The sequence below is a fragment of the Coregonus clupeaformis genome, chromosome 28 (assembly GCF_020615455.1).
Source record: "Coregonus clupeaformis isolate EN_2021a chromosome 28, ASM2061545v1, whole genome shotgun sequence".
NCBI classification, from domain to species: Eukaryota; Metazoa; Chordata; class Actinopteri; order Salmoniformes; family Salmonidae; genus Coregonus; species Coregonus clupeaformis.
The window spans coordinates 34,046,132-34,063,636 of NC_059219.1; the positions used below are offsets into that span (position 1 = coordinate 34,046,132).

The 17,505-nt window shown below is 43.2% G+C and overlaps 1 protein-coding gene across 2 annotated transcripts in view; it reads right to left on the reverse strand.

Moving 5' to 3' along the window:
* Nucleotides 1-460: 460 nt before the first annotated feature.
* Nucleotides 461-17,505, reverse strand: part of LOC121579051 (PRKC apoptosis WT1 regulator protein) — a 69,436-nt gene continuing 52,391 nt past the window's right edge. The window contains exons 4-7 of one of the 2 annotated variants that reach the window (XM_045208939.1): nucleotides 11,166-11,200; nucleotides 7,789-7,915; nucleotides 6,297-6,401; nucleotides 461-1,766 (exon numbers count right to left, since the gene is read on the reverse strand). In XM_045208939.1, the coding sequence (XP_045064874.1) occupies nucleotides 1,680-1,766; nucleotides 6,297-6,401; nucleotides 7,789-7,915; nucleotides 11,166-11,200 (354 nt within the window). In that variant the 3' untranslated portion in view covers nucleotides 461-1,679. The remainder of the gene's footprint in view (nucleotides 1,767-6,296; nucleotides 6,402-7,788; nucleotides 7,916-11,165; nucleotides 11,201-17,505) is intronic. The other variant, XM_045208940.1, reaches the window with a different exon arrangement.

Genomic DNA, 17,505 nt, shown 5'->3' on the forward strand with positions numbered 1-17,505 from the left:
AGCACAAAATGGGCCCATGTATGTAATGCAATGATCTAAATACAGCTGTGTAAAGTAATGGACCTTCTCACAGCCACATCACTGTCTTGAGAAATCAAAAAGAGATGCATTTCAAAAAGTATATTCCTTCAGTTGATTTGGTTATCATACAACAAAATGCACTGCAGTAGCTTACTCTATAAATCTTGCTCACTATATACCAAGAGCAGCTACATCTATCAATATTGCAACCAAAACAAGTTGTAAATGCTTGAATTACAGATGCAAAATGCATTAAAAAAGATTCCACATGTATTTCTACTGGGGTGTAACCCCAAGACTTCTCACCATCAACAATAGTATAATATTTAATTTTCAACATTGAAATGGCTATAAAGCACAGAATTAATGAAAACGAATTGCTTGCTTTTTATGATTTATAATGGGTTATATATATATATATATATATATATATATATATATATATATATATATATATATTTGAAAGACTACAGGTTTCAAATATACCACCTGAAATAAAATCAGGGTGTCAATTGGGTATGGCAGAGTATGGCAGTCGCCATACCCTAGCTCAACACCAACTATTTAAAATAGACTACTAAAATCATTCCAATCCCGATAAAAAGGCAATAACAGTTTAGTGTGTTATGGTTGGAGTCAATTTTGCTTGTTTTTGCGGTTCTATGAATAGCATTTTAGAGTTTTTAAATTGTGTAGAAATGCAGTAAATAAGCTTCAATGTTATCCCCCCACCCGTCACTTTGCCATACCCTAGGTTTAGCTGAAATGACCCCACTGACTAAAATGTACCAAGTAGAAATCGGAACAAGAGAGTAAAAGCGGCATCGACATGAACAGAAAAAGCACCAGGCTTTTTTTACCCCCTTGGGGAAATGGAACTAATGGATTTCCAAAAAAGACTTAAGTAATGTGCAAGGCATTATGCCCCCTTTGGCTGATGGTAGCAGGGATTTTGTCTTGAATTTGGTCTAAATGACACAGGCTCCATCACAGAGCCAGTTCTTTCACGTGCAGTTGGAGACCAGGTTTTAGTGCTGAGAAGGATATGGCCTCTGGGCTGACAAGGCATTTACATTGTAATGATGCAGATTAACAGAAGCACAGAGAGCCGATTGCACATAACCTGGGCAAGTGCTGTAGACCTTGGTCGACAGATCATTAGAGTCAAAATGTCCAAGACATTTATTAGTTCCTAAAACAAACAAAACATCCCTCATGTGCTCAGTGATGCACCACATACATTCAATTTCCTTTTTTAAGATTCACCCCCCCCCCCCCAAAAAAAAAAAATATTTTTTCAATGGCCTATGTACAAGAGATTTACATGAAATATACCATCACAAAACCTCATTTAGACACCACATGGGATCTAAATAGGACTAGAGCTCTTGGTGGCATCAGTTTCCCCTCAGAACTGAATAAAAGCATTCTTAGGGAGGACGCTCTTAGGTGCTTTTAAGACACAAAGGCTCTAGAAACGACTTTTAAATGTCCTCTTCCACCCAGCGGCAACAATAGAGACTCCACCGAAACAGATAAAGGACATGCTGCTGCTGGAATTGGCCCGAGGGTGGAAAGAGAAGGGTGGGTGAGAGCAGGTTGTGTAAGGCCTTGGGAGGGGCACTCCGTTGGAGGGGGGTTCCGAGGCCCGTTGGGTTCTACCTCGTCAGCTGGCCCACCACCTTCAGGAGAGTCTTGTTCTCCTGCTTCAGCTGCTCGTTCTCCTCCTCAATGTCGTCAAGGTCCTGCAAAACAACAACAAAGGAGACAGCTCCACTTCAGCCAGATCTAAAGGAAGTCACATACCATCACTATGCAAGATCTGCCTTCTTTTTACCTCAGAGGAGTTAGCTTGTCAGTTTAGAGAAAGATCAGAGTGTGGGAGGTGGAACGAAGAGTTTCACCTCCCGGGTCTCCCTTCAGCAGAATTGCCTTGATAATAACGAATTAAACTTGAACAGCTCCAATTAGGCACAAATGAGGAGCCCCGTTGCCACGACGCCCTCTCATCAAAGCGCTGATCTAAAAGTGACACTTCTCATTTTCGGCTTCCTCCATCACTGGCGGCAGCGACAGGCGACCGTCAGGATTAGCCAATCCGCACTTGTCGGAAACTTAAAAAGTGAGGTTGTCTGAGAGTCAAACACGGGAGGTCACAGAGCCACAGACATGGTGTGGCTACAGAAAAGCTCACTGTCAGCTCTGACACAAGGTGAGAAAAGTCGGCTCATTTCAGATCAGACGGCTGCTAGATCCACTCGATAGCCATGACTTTGTTTTTCTGGCCTTCGGCATACCACTTGAACCTTTTTAAGTTACAACCGACTAATAACTGTATTCACATTTAATTGAATCTCCCAACATAGATTATATCTACATGTACTTCAACTTGCATGCACCTGCTTGAGCCTGTATTCTATGTAGCCAATACCCAGAGTCAGATGTTCTCCAGGGTCATATCGTCTGCCAGCACATCAGCCTTATCCAAGCCTTCCCTACAAAACAAACTTTGCTAGTGAGTCACAGTTCAATCTTCAAGCGCCGCGAGAAAGAGACGCCACACTGGATCTGTCCCTTATCTCCTGCCTTCCCATCAGGCCTTGCAGTAACATTTCTGATCACTATCACCCCGGAGAGTGTTCCCACAGGGAGACTGCCTCTTATGAGGTCCTGTTCGTGTGATGTTATCAGGGCTCTCTGATCCAACAGTTATATGGCCTCCTCCATTTGGCCAGATGGCTCATAGCCTACTGCAGCCTACAGCCTTTCTTAATGAAGAAATGTGAAGACAAAGACAGCCAGGCCTAGCGGACACTTGCAAGTTTCTGAAATGTGTAAAATCAACACTGACCGGCAACTGTATTTGTTGGCAGGTTAGACTCAGGGCTTGTTTGCCTTCGAACGCCTCATCGAGGAGGGCTGTAAACTCTCTTTTGGAATATTTCAGAGATGAAAGGCTTTGGGAGACCCCCTGCTGGGTTTCCCAATGCCAAAAATGTTGCCAAAACCTGTGACCCAGATAACAGGAGCAGGGGTCATGCGATGGGGAGAGTTTGTTGATGGTCTCATAGCACTGGGAACACTGGACCAAGACTGTAGACTCAGGAAACAGAAACTCCGACCTCTGGTTAGACCAACAGAAAAACAGAAATGAGACCCGCTGTTGAGGTTTCTTCTCAATCTTCAATGCCAGGAGCTAGACAAAGATCTATGAAACCTTCAAAGTGAGTGAATGCCATCTACTTTAGAAAAATACAAAATAACAACAGGAGAAATGCTGAGGAATCTGTGTTTCAGAGGACCCCAGTATTTGCATCTCTGTATACGGTGTGAGTCTACAGCAGGTGTGGAGACAGGGTGTGAGGTATTTGCATGTAGGCTGTCACAGAGCTGACTCCCTGGTGCCAATTGGTCTCTAGAGAACGAGGCATATGAGACACAGTTGTCTCTTTACATTCAGAATCTGTGGATTTAGCCTAATGCACGGATTATTAAATGCATACATAACATTAATTGACTAATGATTAATTCATTACAGGCTGATAACCCAAGTGGTTATGAGTCACATTACATCTCAGGGGATGATTGAAATCAGATTCGTACTCCACACCACAAGGGTTATCTTAACCACAATGTAAGGGCTGTTGATTGGCATAAGGACTCTTATAGGGGGGGCCTAGTGTTTTCTTAAGACTAGATCCGATAGAATTCCGTCAGTAAAGGGAAAATGTCATGTTTTCAAAAGGCAGCTGTTTTAAGTCAGGCGGCACACAGCGCATCTCAAAAGTTGTTTCTCCAAACTGCCACGGGGAGCAGGGGAGTGAAACTGAAGAGCTCTGCACCTCCGACGGGTCTGCATATCGTTTGCTTCAGGCTCTGCAGACCAAAACCGGATGGGGTTACGACCCGTGCGGTTGACAATGAGTTTAAAATGTTGATAAAACACCAATCAGATCCAGTTCAGAGGTTGGGGTATGGGAGATAAAGAGAGAGAAAACATGAGAAAATGAGTTTTGGGGGGTGCCTGTGCGAGTGTTACTCCTATCAAGTGCTGGATAATTGTAATCTTCTGCTTATCCGAGAAGCAGCTTTACAATATCAAGCTGATTGCCCGTAGATAGCAATGTGGTAATTTGGCAATCGGTTCTATTTAGTCCTCGGCTTCACTCAACACAGCTGTGTGAGACTGAACAGCTCCAAGTTTCCTCTGCAGTGCACAGTTACTAAAAATGCCATGAGCTTTCAACTGACAATTAAAGATAAACTATAATAAAATGTAAGTTGCAATATGTAACTTTTTGGGTGACCTGACCAAATTCACATAGAAAAGCGTGTTATAGATCAGTCATTCTCATTGAAAGCAAGTCTAAGAAGCGGTAGATCTGTTCTATGTGTGCTATTTATATGCTTCCCTTAAGTTTCCAAACGCCTGAAGGTACCACGTTCATCTGTACAAACAATAGTACACAAGTATAAACACCATGGGACCACGCAGCCGTCATACCGCTCAGGAAGGAGACGCGTTCTGTCTCCTAGAGATGAACGTACTTTGGTGCGAAAAGTACAAATCAATCCCAGAACAACAGCAAAGGACCTTGTGAAGATGCTGGAGGAAACAGGTACAAAAGTATCTATATCCACAGTAAAACAAGTCCTACATCGACATAACCTGAAAGACCGCTCAGTAAGGAAGAAGTACTTTTTGGAGAAATGTCCTCTGGTCTGATGAAACAAAAATAGAACTGTTTGGCCATAATTACCTTCGTTATGTTTGGAGGAAAAATGGGGTGGCTTGCAAGCCGAAGAACACCATCCCAACCGTGAAGCACGGGGGTGGCAGCATCATGCTGTGGGGGTGCTTTGCTGCAGGAGGGACTGGTGCACTTCACAAAATAGATGGCATCATGAGGAAGGAAAATTATGTGGATATATTGAAGCAGCATCTCAAGACATCAGCCAGGAAGTTAAAGCTTGGTCGCAAATGGGTCTTCCAAATGGACAATGACCCCAAGTATACTTCCAAAGTTGTGGCAAAATGGCTTAAGGACAACAAAGTCAAGGTATTGGAGTGGCCATCACAAAGCCCTGACCTCAATCCTATAGAAAATGTGTGGTTAGAACTGAAAAAGCGTGTGCGAGCAAGGAGGCCTACAAACCTGACTCAGTTACACCAGCTCTGTCAGGAGGAATGGGCCAAAATTCATCCAAATTATTGTGGGAAGCTTGTGGAAGGCTACCCGAAACGTTTAACCCAAGTTAAACAATTTAAAGGCAATGCTACCAAATATTAATTGAGTGTATGTAAACTTCTGACCCACTGGGAATGTGATGAAAGAAACAAAAGCTGAAATAAATCACTCTCTACTATTATTCTGACATTTCACATTCTTAAAATAAAGTGGTGATCCTAACTGACCTAAAACGGGGAATTTTTACTAGGATTAAATGTCAGGAATTGTGAAAAACTGAGTTTAAATGTATTTGGCTAAGGTGTTTGTAAACTTCCGATTTCAACTGTAGGAATACTTTACTATACCTATGTTCTAGTCTAGAGGGGCACCATACATATCACACGTTATAATTTAAGGAGCATACTATTAATATCTAACAATTGTGAAAGTAGATCTAGCCTTGTTGCTCTAACATGTGTATAGTAACCTCTTCAAAATACCTGTAAATGACTTAACTCTATGTGCCTTAGTGGCTCCCTAGCCTACCTCTACCCTCTCAACCCTGGGCGACCCTCTCCAACACCCTAGCCCACCTCTACCCTCTCAACCCTGGGCGACCCTCTCCAACACCCTAGCCTACCTCTACCCTCTCAACCCTGGGCGACCCTCTCCAACACCCTAGCCCAACTCTACCCTCTCAACCCTGGGCGACCCTCTCCAACACCCTAGCCCAACTCTACCCTCTCAACCCTGGGCGACCCTCTCCAACACCCTTGCCCAACTCTACCCTCTCAACCCTGGGCGACCCTCTCCAACACCCTAGCCCAACTCTACCCTCTCAACCCTGGGCGACCCTCTCCAACACCCTAGCCCAACTCTACCCTCTCAACCCTGGGCGACCCTCTCCAACACCCTAGCCCAACTCTACCCTCTCAACCCTGGGCGACCCTCTCCAACACCCTAGCCCAACTCTACCCTCTCAACCCTGGGCGACCCTCTCCAACACCCTAGCCCACCTCTACCCTCTCAACCCTGGGCGACCCTCTCCAACACCCTAGCCCAACTCTACCCTCTCAACCTTGGGCGACCCTCTCCAACACTCACTCTATTCAGCAAGTCAATCTCCTCCTTCAGCTTTCCAATCAGGTCATCTTTGTCCTGGTGAGCTTTCAGCAGCTGCCCGTTCTCTTGCCGCTGTCTGGCCAGCTCCTGAGAAAGAAGGGACAAAGAGCTCTGTTAACAGTAGAACACATACTGCAGCACTTTGGTATGGTCCAGACAGACACAGAGACAGAGACAGAGACAGAGAGAGAGCAAATATAGAAGCCTAAGCCATGTGGACATATGGTCAACGTTTCACGTTGATATTTACGCTCCGAAATAAATGCTCGCCAGGAATCTGCCTCTCCAGCTTAACTTCGTTTATACTACAGATAAGCGTGAACTGGTTTCCATGGAAACCCCTATAGCAACGAGAAAACATCAAACATAATGCAGCTTCAAGTCCATACCGTGATAACCATAGATCTTCAGGCCGCGGAAGATAACATTTATCTTATGGAGGGTTACCCGAGTTACATGGGTAACTGAAGCGTCAAAGTAATACAGTACTTTCATTATCATGATGAATGACACTACAATGTGATACTTAAAGCAATTAAGGACGCAGCACATTTGTCAATGTTGTATAAAGCTATGAAATCTACTGCATTTAAACAACAAGCCAGAGACCAGCAACAACTTGCTGAAATCAATACAAAACTAAAGTGCACGGACTGCTCTCTCGAACTCGCCAGTGATGTGCGAACTCTTAATTTACAGGCGTCGTGGCAAGTGAAAGCAGTAGTTTTTCTTTTATAAATGGACTGGACCGGGGTGACATTTGAGAATCTAAAAAGTGATGGAGAGGGAGTACAGAGTGTTTCATAAGAACAGGGTGATGGGGAAGAGAGAACTCTCCCTCCCTCCCTCCCTCCCTCCCTCCCTCCCTCCAGGAAAGGACATTCTCTGACTGAACACACAGAGGAGTTATTGCAGTCAGGAATATAGGAGGGCTACAACTGATTTAAGACAAACAGCTAGGCCAGACTGTGCAGCCGCTCAAACGACTCAGAGAGGAATTCATCTTTTAAAAGAAATCCTCAAGATTTATCAGGATGCTGATAGATGCTTTAAAAACAATTATAGCACCAGGGCCTGGGGAGTGGAGACCAATCAAAGTCTCTCTGCCCCCTGTGACGGACGGACGGACAGACAGACAGACAACACAGGTCTTTCAGGAAATGAGAGAGAGAAATAGCAGTAGATAGGAATGATAACAAATACCAACAATAAAATGTCAAATGTGCCAAGAAACATAACAGTCATTCTGAAATAATCAAATAAGACATCATCACAGTCACATTATAAACATTGGATAGTGATGATGGATAGGGCTACGTTGTAATACAGTTGTCAACTAGTGAACGATAGGCCTAATGCGGAACCTTCCACCAGCCATGCTTACTTGCACTAATCCAATGTGTTAAATGCATGAGGGGGAGTGACCGAGTGCACACTTCTGGGGGAATGGTAGAGCAAGCCTAATTTCGAGTACCTTTTCCAGTTCCTCCACCCTCCTCTCCAGTCCTCCGGGTACGGTGGCGTTGCCGTGACGGTTGCGGCGGTGTCGACTGTTCCCCCCTGCCCCCGCCTCCTCCTCAGAACCAGGACCTCCAGAGCTGCTGCCACAACACACATCAATACTTCTGACCAACACCAATGCTTTCAACACAGACTCATGTCAATAATAGAACTGGGTACAGTACATTTACATTTTAGTCATTTAGCAGACGCTCTTATCCAGAGCGACTTACAGTTAGAGTGCATACATTTTCATACTGTACACACGCACACACACACACACACCTGTAGTTTGTGAAGTAAATCCCATTAACAACGTATAAACCTCCGATTTGTGAGATGTTCCCTGACATTCAAAAGTATCACATCAAAACTGAAAAGCTGTGGTAGTGTATGACTCAGACACTGTTGAATGCACAATACAGCTCTAAATGCTCAGACTTAAGTGTGGAGAGAACAAGTATTTATACCTTTCTAAAGCTTTTTTTACCTTTTATTCCATTAGAACATAAAACCCATCAGCGTTTTATCTCGAAAGGCGAAGAATGGATTCTGAATATGAGGCAATTTAAATATGACCACCTTGAACGCTGAGATGTGTGAAGAGTGCCCTGCATAAATCCACTTCATGTCATTAGCAAACAAAGCGTCCTTATTCATCGGCTAGTGAAAAGAGGTGCTACGGGGTCCTTGGGCTGCAGCTAGTGAGGAACATAAACAGCTCTCTCTCTCTCTCTCTCTCCCCCTTTCTCGTTCTTGCTCTTCTCTGAGAGAAGACTCTCGGGCAGCGAGGGGAATATTGGAACTTATTTCCTAGCGGCTTTATTTAAATAATTACCTGATATTTGTACCCGTGCGGATTGTGCCGGGTCCAAAAACTCTCTCCGGGAATCAAATTATTGGGCAGCCTGTGGGCTTCGCCTCATTGCTTGACAGGGTTGTCTGCATATTTCTCAAAAAGGACCATGAAAAAAAAAAGTGACGCTTCTGGAATTGCTACAGAAAAGCATAGTATTCCATTGTATACCACCTGTAGTGTGTTCAGGCTGTTACCTACTGGGCATTCAATAGACCAGTTAAACTAAGAGAGATACCACTCTCTTGGAGGAGTACAGTATGTCTGCATTACAGGAAAGCAAACTTCAATACTTCTTAAACAAGGTTGAATACCAGTTGAATACTTACTTATGCTGAGCAGTAAAATAAAAAAAAGTTCTAAAGAGTTTGAGACTATACAATCACAAGCTCCCTAGAGGCAGAAATCAGACCCATCTCCCCATCCATCGGAGTAATGCCATATTCATCCCAGCTTTGATCAGCCACTCTTTTCTTTAGCCAGGAGGCTCCACCACTCATAATACAAACACTCACAGGCAGTAATGCAGTTTTTTGGGGCTATTTGACATTTACTTCCTCAGTAACTCAGAGGCTGAGCCCACAGAGATTATTTTCACCCACTCTTTTCAGAACTAAAAAGTGTTGTGCCCATTGCTTTTGATAGAGAGAAAGTCCTTGAAATGCTCTCCATGGCACTTGCCTCTGCCAAGATAAAGTTACTTTTTTTTTTTTTTTTTGCAGAGGCTAATCGAGGCCACTCCTCCCTTGTAGGTGCAAACACACACACACACACACACACAGAGTATGTTCCAAAGTGTGGGCCCCATCATGGCATTGACCTTCCCCGCTCACCATGGACCCATAGCTCGCTCACCCTCCCTCCCTCCCTCCGTCTCCAGGGCTTGCAGCATCTGCCAGGCACCCAGTCTAAACGTCCATGTCCTCTGTGCTAATCACCCCACTCTGGTCCATTAGCGCCCCGCAGAGAGCGCATGGGAGACAGGCAGAGACAATGATCCACTCCTGGAGGTCTCAGCAGGTGGTGGTTGGAGAGGAGAGTCAGAGCCAATAACAGAGTAGTAACCCAACGGCCACACACAACAAGCACTGAGATGCCTGGTGTGATCTGCTAGCAGAGGAACTATAAAGTGGAGCCCCAGGGGAACAGAGAAGGCTCATCCATCTTAAAGTCATAAGCCATCTCCAAAGACTGACAACCAGCAACAGGCAGATCGCTATAATAGCCAATATCAACCATAATGATAGTGTAGTGAGAGAGGATGGTGTGAATGCATTAGCAGCCTGTTGTACAGTTTCGTTGGCGTTCACAGAGATGGGGTTGCCCAATCTTTCAGCCATCTTGTGGCGCCCACCTGGCAGCCGCTCTGCTCCACAACACTGGACCACCCGACAGTGGAGGCCAGCCAATCACAGGAGGACATCATTATTGGACCAGATTGGGAGCGTCAGCTGGTGAACTTGGCCGGGATCACACAGAACTTCACAATTTGATGCTGATTGTCCTTATGCAAATGGTGGAAAATAATGTCCAAATGGTGGTTGGGAATTTAACAGTGTGGTGTCCAGCAAAACTGAGGTGTCAATGGCTATGGCTTTGGACATTTAGCAGTGTGGTGTCCAGCAAAACTGAGGTGTCAATGGCTATGGCTTTGGACATTTAGCAGTGTGGTGTCCAGCAAAACTGAGGTGTCAATGGCTATGGCTTTGGACATTTAGCAGTGTAGCAAGGAGATACATTGAGGTGTCAATGGCCACACCATAAGCAAGAAATATACTGACTTGGTGTGGATTAATTGACTCATGTATGCTCCAATATGTCAATCATAGTAAGTGTGTGGTATGAAGGGGACATAAGCTGTAATCAGCAACAACTCTTTCCGACCTTGAACTTCAACTCCTTATCAAGACACTGGGTCGGCTTGATATGCCCTCATGTTACGTCAGTGTTGCATTGCCTTCCAACTTGTCAAACGATAGTCTGAACAACATTTACAAAATGTACGCGGCTGTTGTTGGAGTACAGTCTTCTACTAGAGCAGGGTTTCCCAAACTCGGTCCTGGGGCCCTCCCTTGGTGCACAGCTGATTCAAATAATCAAAGCTTGATGATGAGTTGGTTACTTGAATCAGCCATGTAGTGCTAGGGCAAAAACCAAAACGTGCACCCAGGGGGGCCCCAGGAACGAGTTTGGGAAACCCTGTTCTAGAGGACACCCTGGCGAGTTAAGCTGTGCTGTCATTTCTGACACATTGAAATCAAACTGGAACTTCTAGTTCTGACAGGCACCGTAAACACAGAGGACATTTTCAGTTGTGAAACTTTAAAATCTATTTAATTACATGCAAGGTCATCTGCTATAGTAATTCTACTAAACTGCTGCCTTCTCTTCCTGGTTCTCTGTTTCTTCAATTATCGCCACATTCACTCCCACCAAACCAGACACAATAATATACGCCCTCATTCTCAACAGAAGTAATATGGAAGGTTTCTCACCTCTGCTGGCGGCCACTCCCGGATCTTAGAGTATCCTAGGAAAACAAAGGAGAGCCATGTTATAGGAAGGGGATCCTCAGACAACAGAAGGCCAGGGTTCTTCTGTACAGTACAGTACATGACATACTGGTGGGCTAGGTCAGGGGGAGGTTCCTTTCCAACTGCTAAGAAATACATGAACAAAGGCAAGGGAAGTCTATCATGTTTGTTTAGGATGAATACTCGATGTGCTTGAGGAAAATGATGATATGTAGCTTGGAGTTATGAAACTGTTTAGTCAGTATTTTAGTATTCAACACGTTGTTGTCCAGAATGTGAAATGCACCGAAGTGACTCTCTGAAAATAATCAGCTTGAAAAGCTTGTCAATGCCTGACACAAAGCCCACCTTTCCTCATTAATCTGCCTTGGGTGCAGACACACATACACACAGACGTACAGACGTAGACGCACACATACAGACACACCTAGGCTCACACACATGCACGCATGTACACACACACACACACACACACACACACACACACACACACACACACAGTGCAGGGGCACGTGGTTGTGTGTGCAACACCGAGACAACAACAAAATAACATGGCATCAACATCAGCAGAAATTCATCAGGAATAGCTATTACAGAAAGCCTGCAGGTTGTGTATAAACCTTCTTGAACCTCTGCTGCTGAACTGATATAGATAGCTCCCCTGAATCTAATAGCTTACCCATCACCATACAGCCCCCAGTTGTACCATGCAATCTGTTGTGTAACTCGAGGTGACACACGTTAATCATTTTTCCCATTCTAGTATAATCTTAGAGTTAAAGGTCCACGCATCGGTGATGCCCCCACTGATCCCCTATGATAAAAAAATATCTCAATTTCAAAACAAGGTCAGGACCAGAGATATATACACACTACAGATCGATATCAATTCCTCCCATATGGCCCTGAACAGTGCAACTCCACTGGTGTGATTGAGGGTCTCTGCCTCTCCTCCACTTGATCAGAGAGTGGGGTTTAGTTGGTGCCGGTGGTGGACCTTAGTCTCTAGCTCTGTCTCCCTGACAGCAGAACCAGAGAGGTCCCTTAATAAATTCTGGAAGACCTTCAAAAGGAATCACACTTAATTAGAGGCTTTGGGACTTCAAAGATATAAGGAAGGCAGTTCTCGCTATAGAGAAATCTGAATAATTGTGTACGGTACAGAACTTCCATAGAGAACTTCAAATGGTTGTCTAAATGCAAATCTGTATGTGTATTGTGTATAGTACTTTGGTTTATGAATTGGTACAGTTGTTCCAAGATGCTCTGGCTTTCTATATATATACAGTGGGGGAAAAAAGTATTTAGTCAGCCACCAATTGTGCAAGTTCTCCCACTTAAAAAGATGAGAGAGGCCTGTAATTTTCATCATAGGTACACGTCAACTATGACAGACAAAATGATTTAAAAACATCCAGAAAATCACATTGTAGGATTTTTAATGAATTTATTTGCAAATTATGGTGGAAAATAAGTATTTGGTCAATAACAAAAGTTTCTCAATACTTTGTTATATACCCTTTGTTGGCAATGACACAGGTCAAACATTTTCTGTAAGTCTTCACAAGGTTTTCACACACTGTTGCTGGTATTTTGGCCCATTCCTCCATGCAGATCTCCTCTAGAGCAGTGATGTTTTGGGGCTGTCGCTGGGCAACACAGACTTTCAACTCCCTCCAAAGATTTTCTATGGGGTTGAGATCTGGAGACTGGCTAGGCCACTCCAGGACCTTGAAATGCTTCTTACGAAGCCACTCCTTCGTTGCCCGGGCGGTGTGTTTGGGATCATTGTCATGCTGAAAGACCCAGCCACGTTTCATCTTCAATGCCCTTGCTGATGGAAGGAGGTTTTCACTCAAAATCTCACGATACATGGCCCCATTCATTCTTTCCTTTACACGGATCAGTCGTCCTGGTCCCTTTGCAGAAAAACAGCCCCAAAGCATGATGTTTCCACCCCCATGCTTCACAGTAGGTATGGTGTTCTTTGGATGCAACTCAGCATTCTTTGTCCTCCAAACACGACGAGTTGAGTTTTTACCAAAAAGTTCTATTTTGGTTTCATCTGACCATATGACATTCTCCCAATCCTCTTCTGGATCAACCAAATGCACTCTAGCAAACTTCAGACGGGCCTGGACATGTACTGGCTTAAGCAGGGGGACACGTCTGCACTGCAGGATTTGAGTCCCTGGCGGCGTAGTGTGTTACTGATGGTAGGCTTTGTTACTTTGGTCCCAGCTCTCTGCAGGTCATTCACTAGGTCCCCCCGTGTGGTTCTGGGATTTTTGCTCACCGTTCTTGTGATCATTTTGACCCCCACGGGGTGAGATCTTGCGTGGAGCTCCCAGATCGAGGGAGATTATCAGTGGTCTTGTATGTCTTCCATTTCCTAATAATTGCTCCCACAGTTGATTTCTTCAAACCAAGCTGCTTACCTATTGCAGATTCAGTCTTCCCAGCCTGGTGCAGGTCTACAATTTTGTTTCTGGTGTCCTTTGACAGCTCTTTGGTCTTGGCCATAGTGGAGTTTGGAGTGTGACTGTTTGAGGTTGTGGACAGGTGTCTTTTATACTGATAAGTTCAAACAGGTGCCATTAATACAGGTAACGAGTGGAGGACAGAGGAGCCTCTTAAAGAAGAAGTTACAGGTCTGTGAGAGCCAGAAATCTTGCTTGTTTGTAGTTGACCAAATACTTACTTTCCACCATAATTTGCAAATAAATTCATAAAAGATCCTACAATGTGATTTTCTGGAGAAAAAAAATCTCAATTTGTCTGTCATAGTTGACGTGTACCTATGATGAAAATTACAGGCCTCTCTCATCTTTTTAAGTGGGAGAACTTGCACAATTGGTGGCTGACTAAATACTTTTTTCCCCCACTGTGTATATATATATATATATATATATATATATATTTTTTTTGTAAATTTTTTTTAAATTTTTTATTTTATTATTATTATTATATATATATATATTTTTTTTATTCATTCATGTCCTTGGGCTTCGGGACGATTATGCTTATATCCTCCTCTATGGTGGAAACACTGCTGACAGTTTTATGTTGAGTCACTGACACAGGGGTTTACTGTCAACTGTTTTTCTACTAAATAATGCATAGTGTGTACACCAGCCACATACAGGTAACTGCCAAAATAAAGGAAATGCCAACTTAAAGTGTCTTAATAGAGCGTTGGGCCACTACGAGCTGCCAGAACAGCTTCAATGCACCTTGGCATTGAGTCTACAAGTGTCTGGAACTCTATTGGAGGGATGCGACACCATTCTTCCACGAGAAAATCCATAATTTGCCGTTGTTGATGGTGGTGGAAAACACTGTCTCAGGCGCTGCTCCAGAATCTCCCATAAGTGTTCAATTGGGTTGAGATCTGGTGACAGACACACATACACACCCTTTAAACCCCCTATGCTCTTTTGAGACCCCTCTTTTAAAAAGTCACTGAGATCTCTTCTTCTAGACATGGTAGACAAAATAATAAGCAACTGGGCATGTTTAGACATGACCGTAAGCATGATGGGATGAATTAATGCAGGAACCACACCTGTATGGAAGCACCAGCTTTCAATATACTTTGTATCCCTCTTTTTAATTTAGCAGACGCTCTTATCCAGAGCGACTTACAGGAGCAATTAGGGTTAAGTGCCTTGCTCAAGGGCACATCAACAGATTTCGCCTAGTCAGCTTGGGGATTTGAACCAGCAACCTTTTGGTTACTGGCCCAACCTCTTAAAAACCAGGCTACTACCCAGCCCAACTCAAGTATTTCCTTTATTTTGGCAGTTGTCTGTATATTTCCATAGTGATAAGATCAAATCAGATCCAAAGGTTAGTGAACATAACAAAATGTTTTCATATAAACCCTGGGATTTATAAACACACGATCAAGAGAATAGTAGATTACAGCAGCGCTCGCATGTTGTGGTGCACAATGTATTGATCAAATAGATATTTGACTACATAAAACAGCATAAAAAAATATTATTGTCCATTAAATTGCAGAGAACGGAAATGTCTTCATGCTCACAACCCAACATGCATGCATACCTGAAAGTGTCTTAATCTTGCATGTATAAAAAACAAGGGTTACACAACCATACAGGCCAAGGGAGTCAAGGACTCAGAGGTCTGCCTGGCTGTTCTGTAGAGAGTTGTGTGAATGAGAAACACGACCCTGCTGCTGCGTGTGACATTGAAAGAATGTATCGTTTTCAGATATTCTCCCGGTTTGCATTCATCACATTAACAGACCACCGTGCGGCGGTTGCTTCCCAGTGTGCTGTCTTGCATCCCGGGCTGGGAGTTGCTGAGACAAGGTTAATGCAATTTAAGTAAGGATACTTCACAGCGCTGCATTATGGGGCTGTGCGGCTCTATTTATCATGCTTAACAGCCTCTGCTGCAGTCCTAAGAGCCACTATTACAGAGAACAGACAGGCCTCAGAAGAGCAGAGAGCATCGGAAACAACACTATGAATGAATGAGCTGTATTGATGTTACATTTCCAGCTCCTATTTTTCACTCTCTGATCATTCTTAGAATAATGCTTTGTTAATGTCAGTATTGCCTTGTAACTTCAGCTTTATGCCTTGTATGTGAATCCATTCACTTTCCAAAGTAATCAAATACACTTTCTCAGACATTTCTTGATTGCCTATTACTGTAGCTCAATTATAGTGTTCTTGCATATTGCTAATTATCTTTATGGAGTCAGATAAACATTTTAATAGGCTAAATAATTAGTCTTATGACGAGTCGCATGTGAGGTATTTATGATATCATATATACTGTATATACACACACGTCAAATATTACTGCCCACTACAGTAGCAAAACATGCTCAACATAAATGTCCAACAAGATATTGTAGCCTATAGCTTTGTGCCACTCCAGGAAAAGAGGAATAGCGTCATGGCAATGTTCTCCCTCTCATAAATCACATGCACCTTTTTTAAAAAGGAATTTATGGATGTTTGCGATCTGACAGCCTTTGTGCACTTGACAGGCCATTAAAATTTCAGAAATCCCAGAAGGAAGGCATGCCTAATAAAAGTTCACATTAGATGCCGACTTGTAGTTTAAGTTAGACGCGTATGTATATTAACCCATCATTTCTTAGGTAAATATAAGGACCTTTAAATATTTACCTGTTAAAGTAAATAAAAAAATATGAAATGGCAGATTCCTGTGTGCTAAATACTAAAGCATTTCTGTGACAATAGACAAGTCCAGCTCAAGGACAGAACTACATACATGTAAATGGTGAGAATAAATGCATTAAAAGGAATTCAGTGAAACTTTGTAGTTGACAGGTTTGATGTCGGACAAGAATATAATGATTTATTGTGTGCCAAAGCCATTAAGATGAAAGGCAATGTTTTATACTGAGGCGTTGGCGGGACCTTTAAACATATTACTGCATTAATGACTACAGGCTTTGTTATAGGCAATACCTTTCATGGTCAAGTTGGCGGCTTTTCGTGTCAGTCAGTCTGTGTCGGTCTGCCCATCTATCCATGGCCAAATATATAATTCATGACAATATTCTCCCACTCATAAATCACATGCACATAAAAATAAAAAAAAGAGGAATTTATGGGTTTGCAATCTGACAGCCTTTGTGCGCTTGACAGACCATTGTCAGAAATCCCAGAAGACAAGCCTAATAAAAATTAAACAATAGGCCTACTTTTGCATTCCAGCATGCTGCCGATGCCCTGAATTCTCCATCTATGTCTCCTTGCAAAGCCGATTAAGATCCCTATCTGTTACTCTGGAGGCACTCGGTCATATTATGGGTCCATGATTGACATTTCAAAAGGTGAGGCCTAACAATTCAACTGGCAAAATGAGAGGACTACAGCCAATGACCTATTTTAGCTGGCAGCAGTCTTGTAAAGGATACATATTCATCTGGTTAACCTGATTTACACACTTGTAATCTTTGGTCCAACAAAGGTGATACCCTCTGACAATATTGTCTCAGGCTATACAAGCAAACTTCTGAAAAGCTTAGAGAACACTACAGAGCGTCTGCTAAATGACTAAAAATGTAAATGCAAATTACATCTAAGCAGGGAAGCTTTAATTTATGCATTTGAAAACTGGGCAGGGAGGAGAAAGTGCCTGCCTTCCAGAAAAGATTCTCAAGCTTTGCTGGACTGACAGGTGCAAATGAAAAATGAAAATGAGGGTTGTTAAGGTGTTGGATACCACAACGGGGTGTGTGTGTGTCTTATTCACGTATGTTATGCTCTAGAATGGTTTACTTTAAAATAAT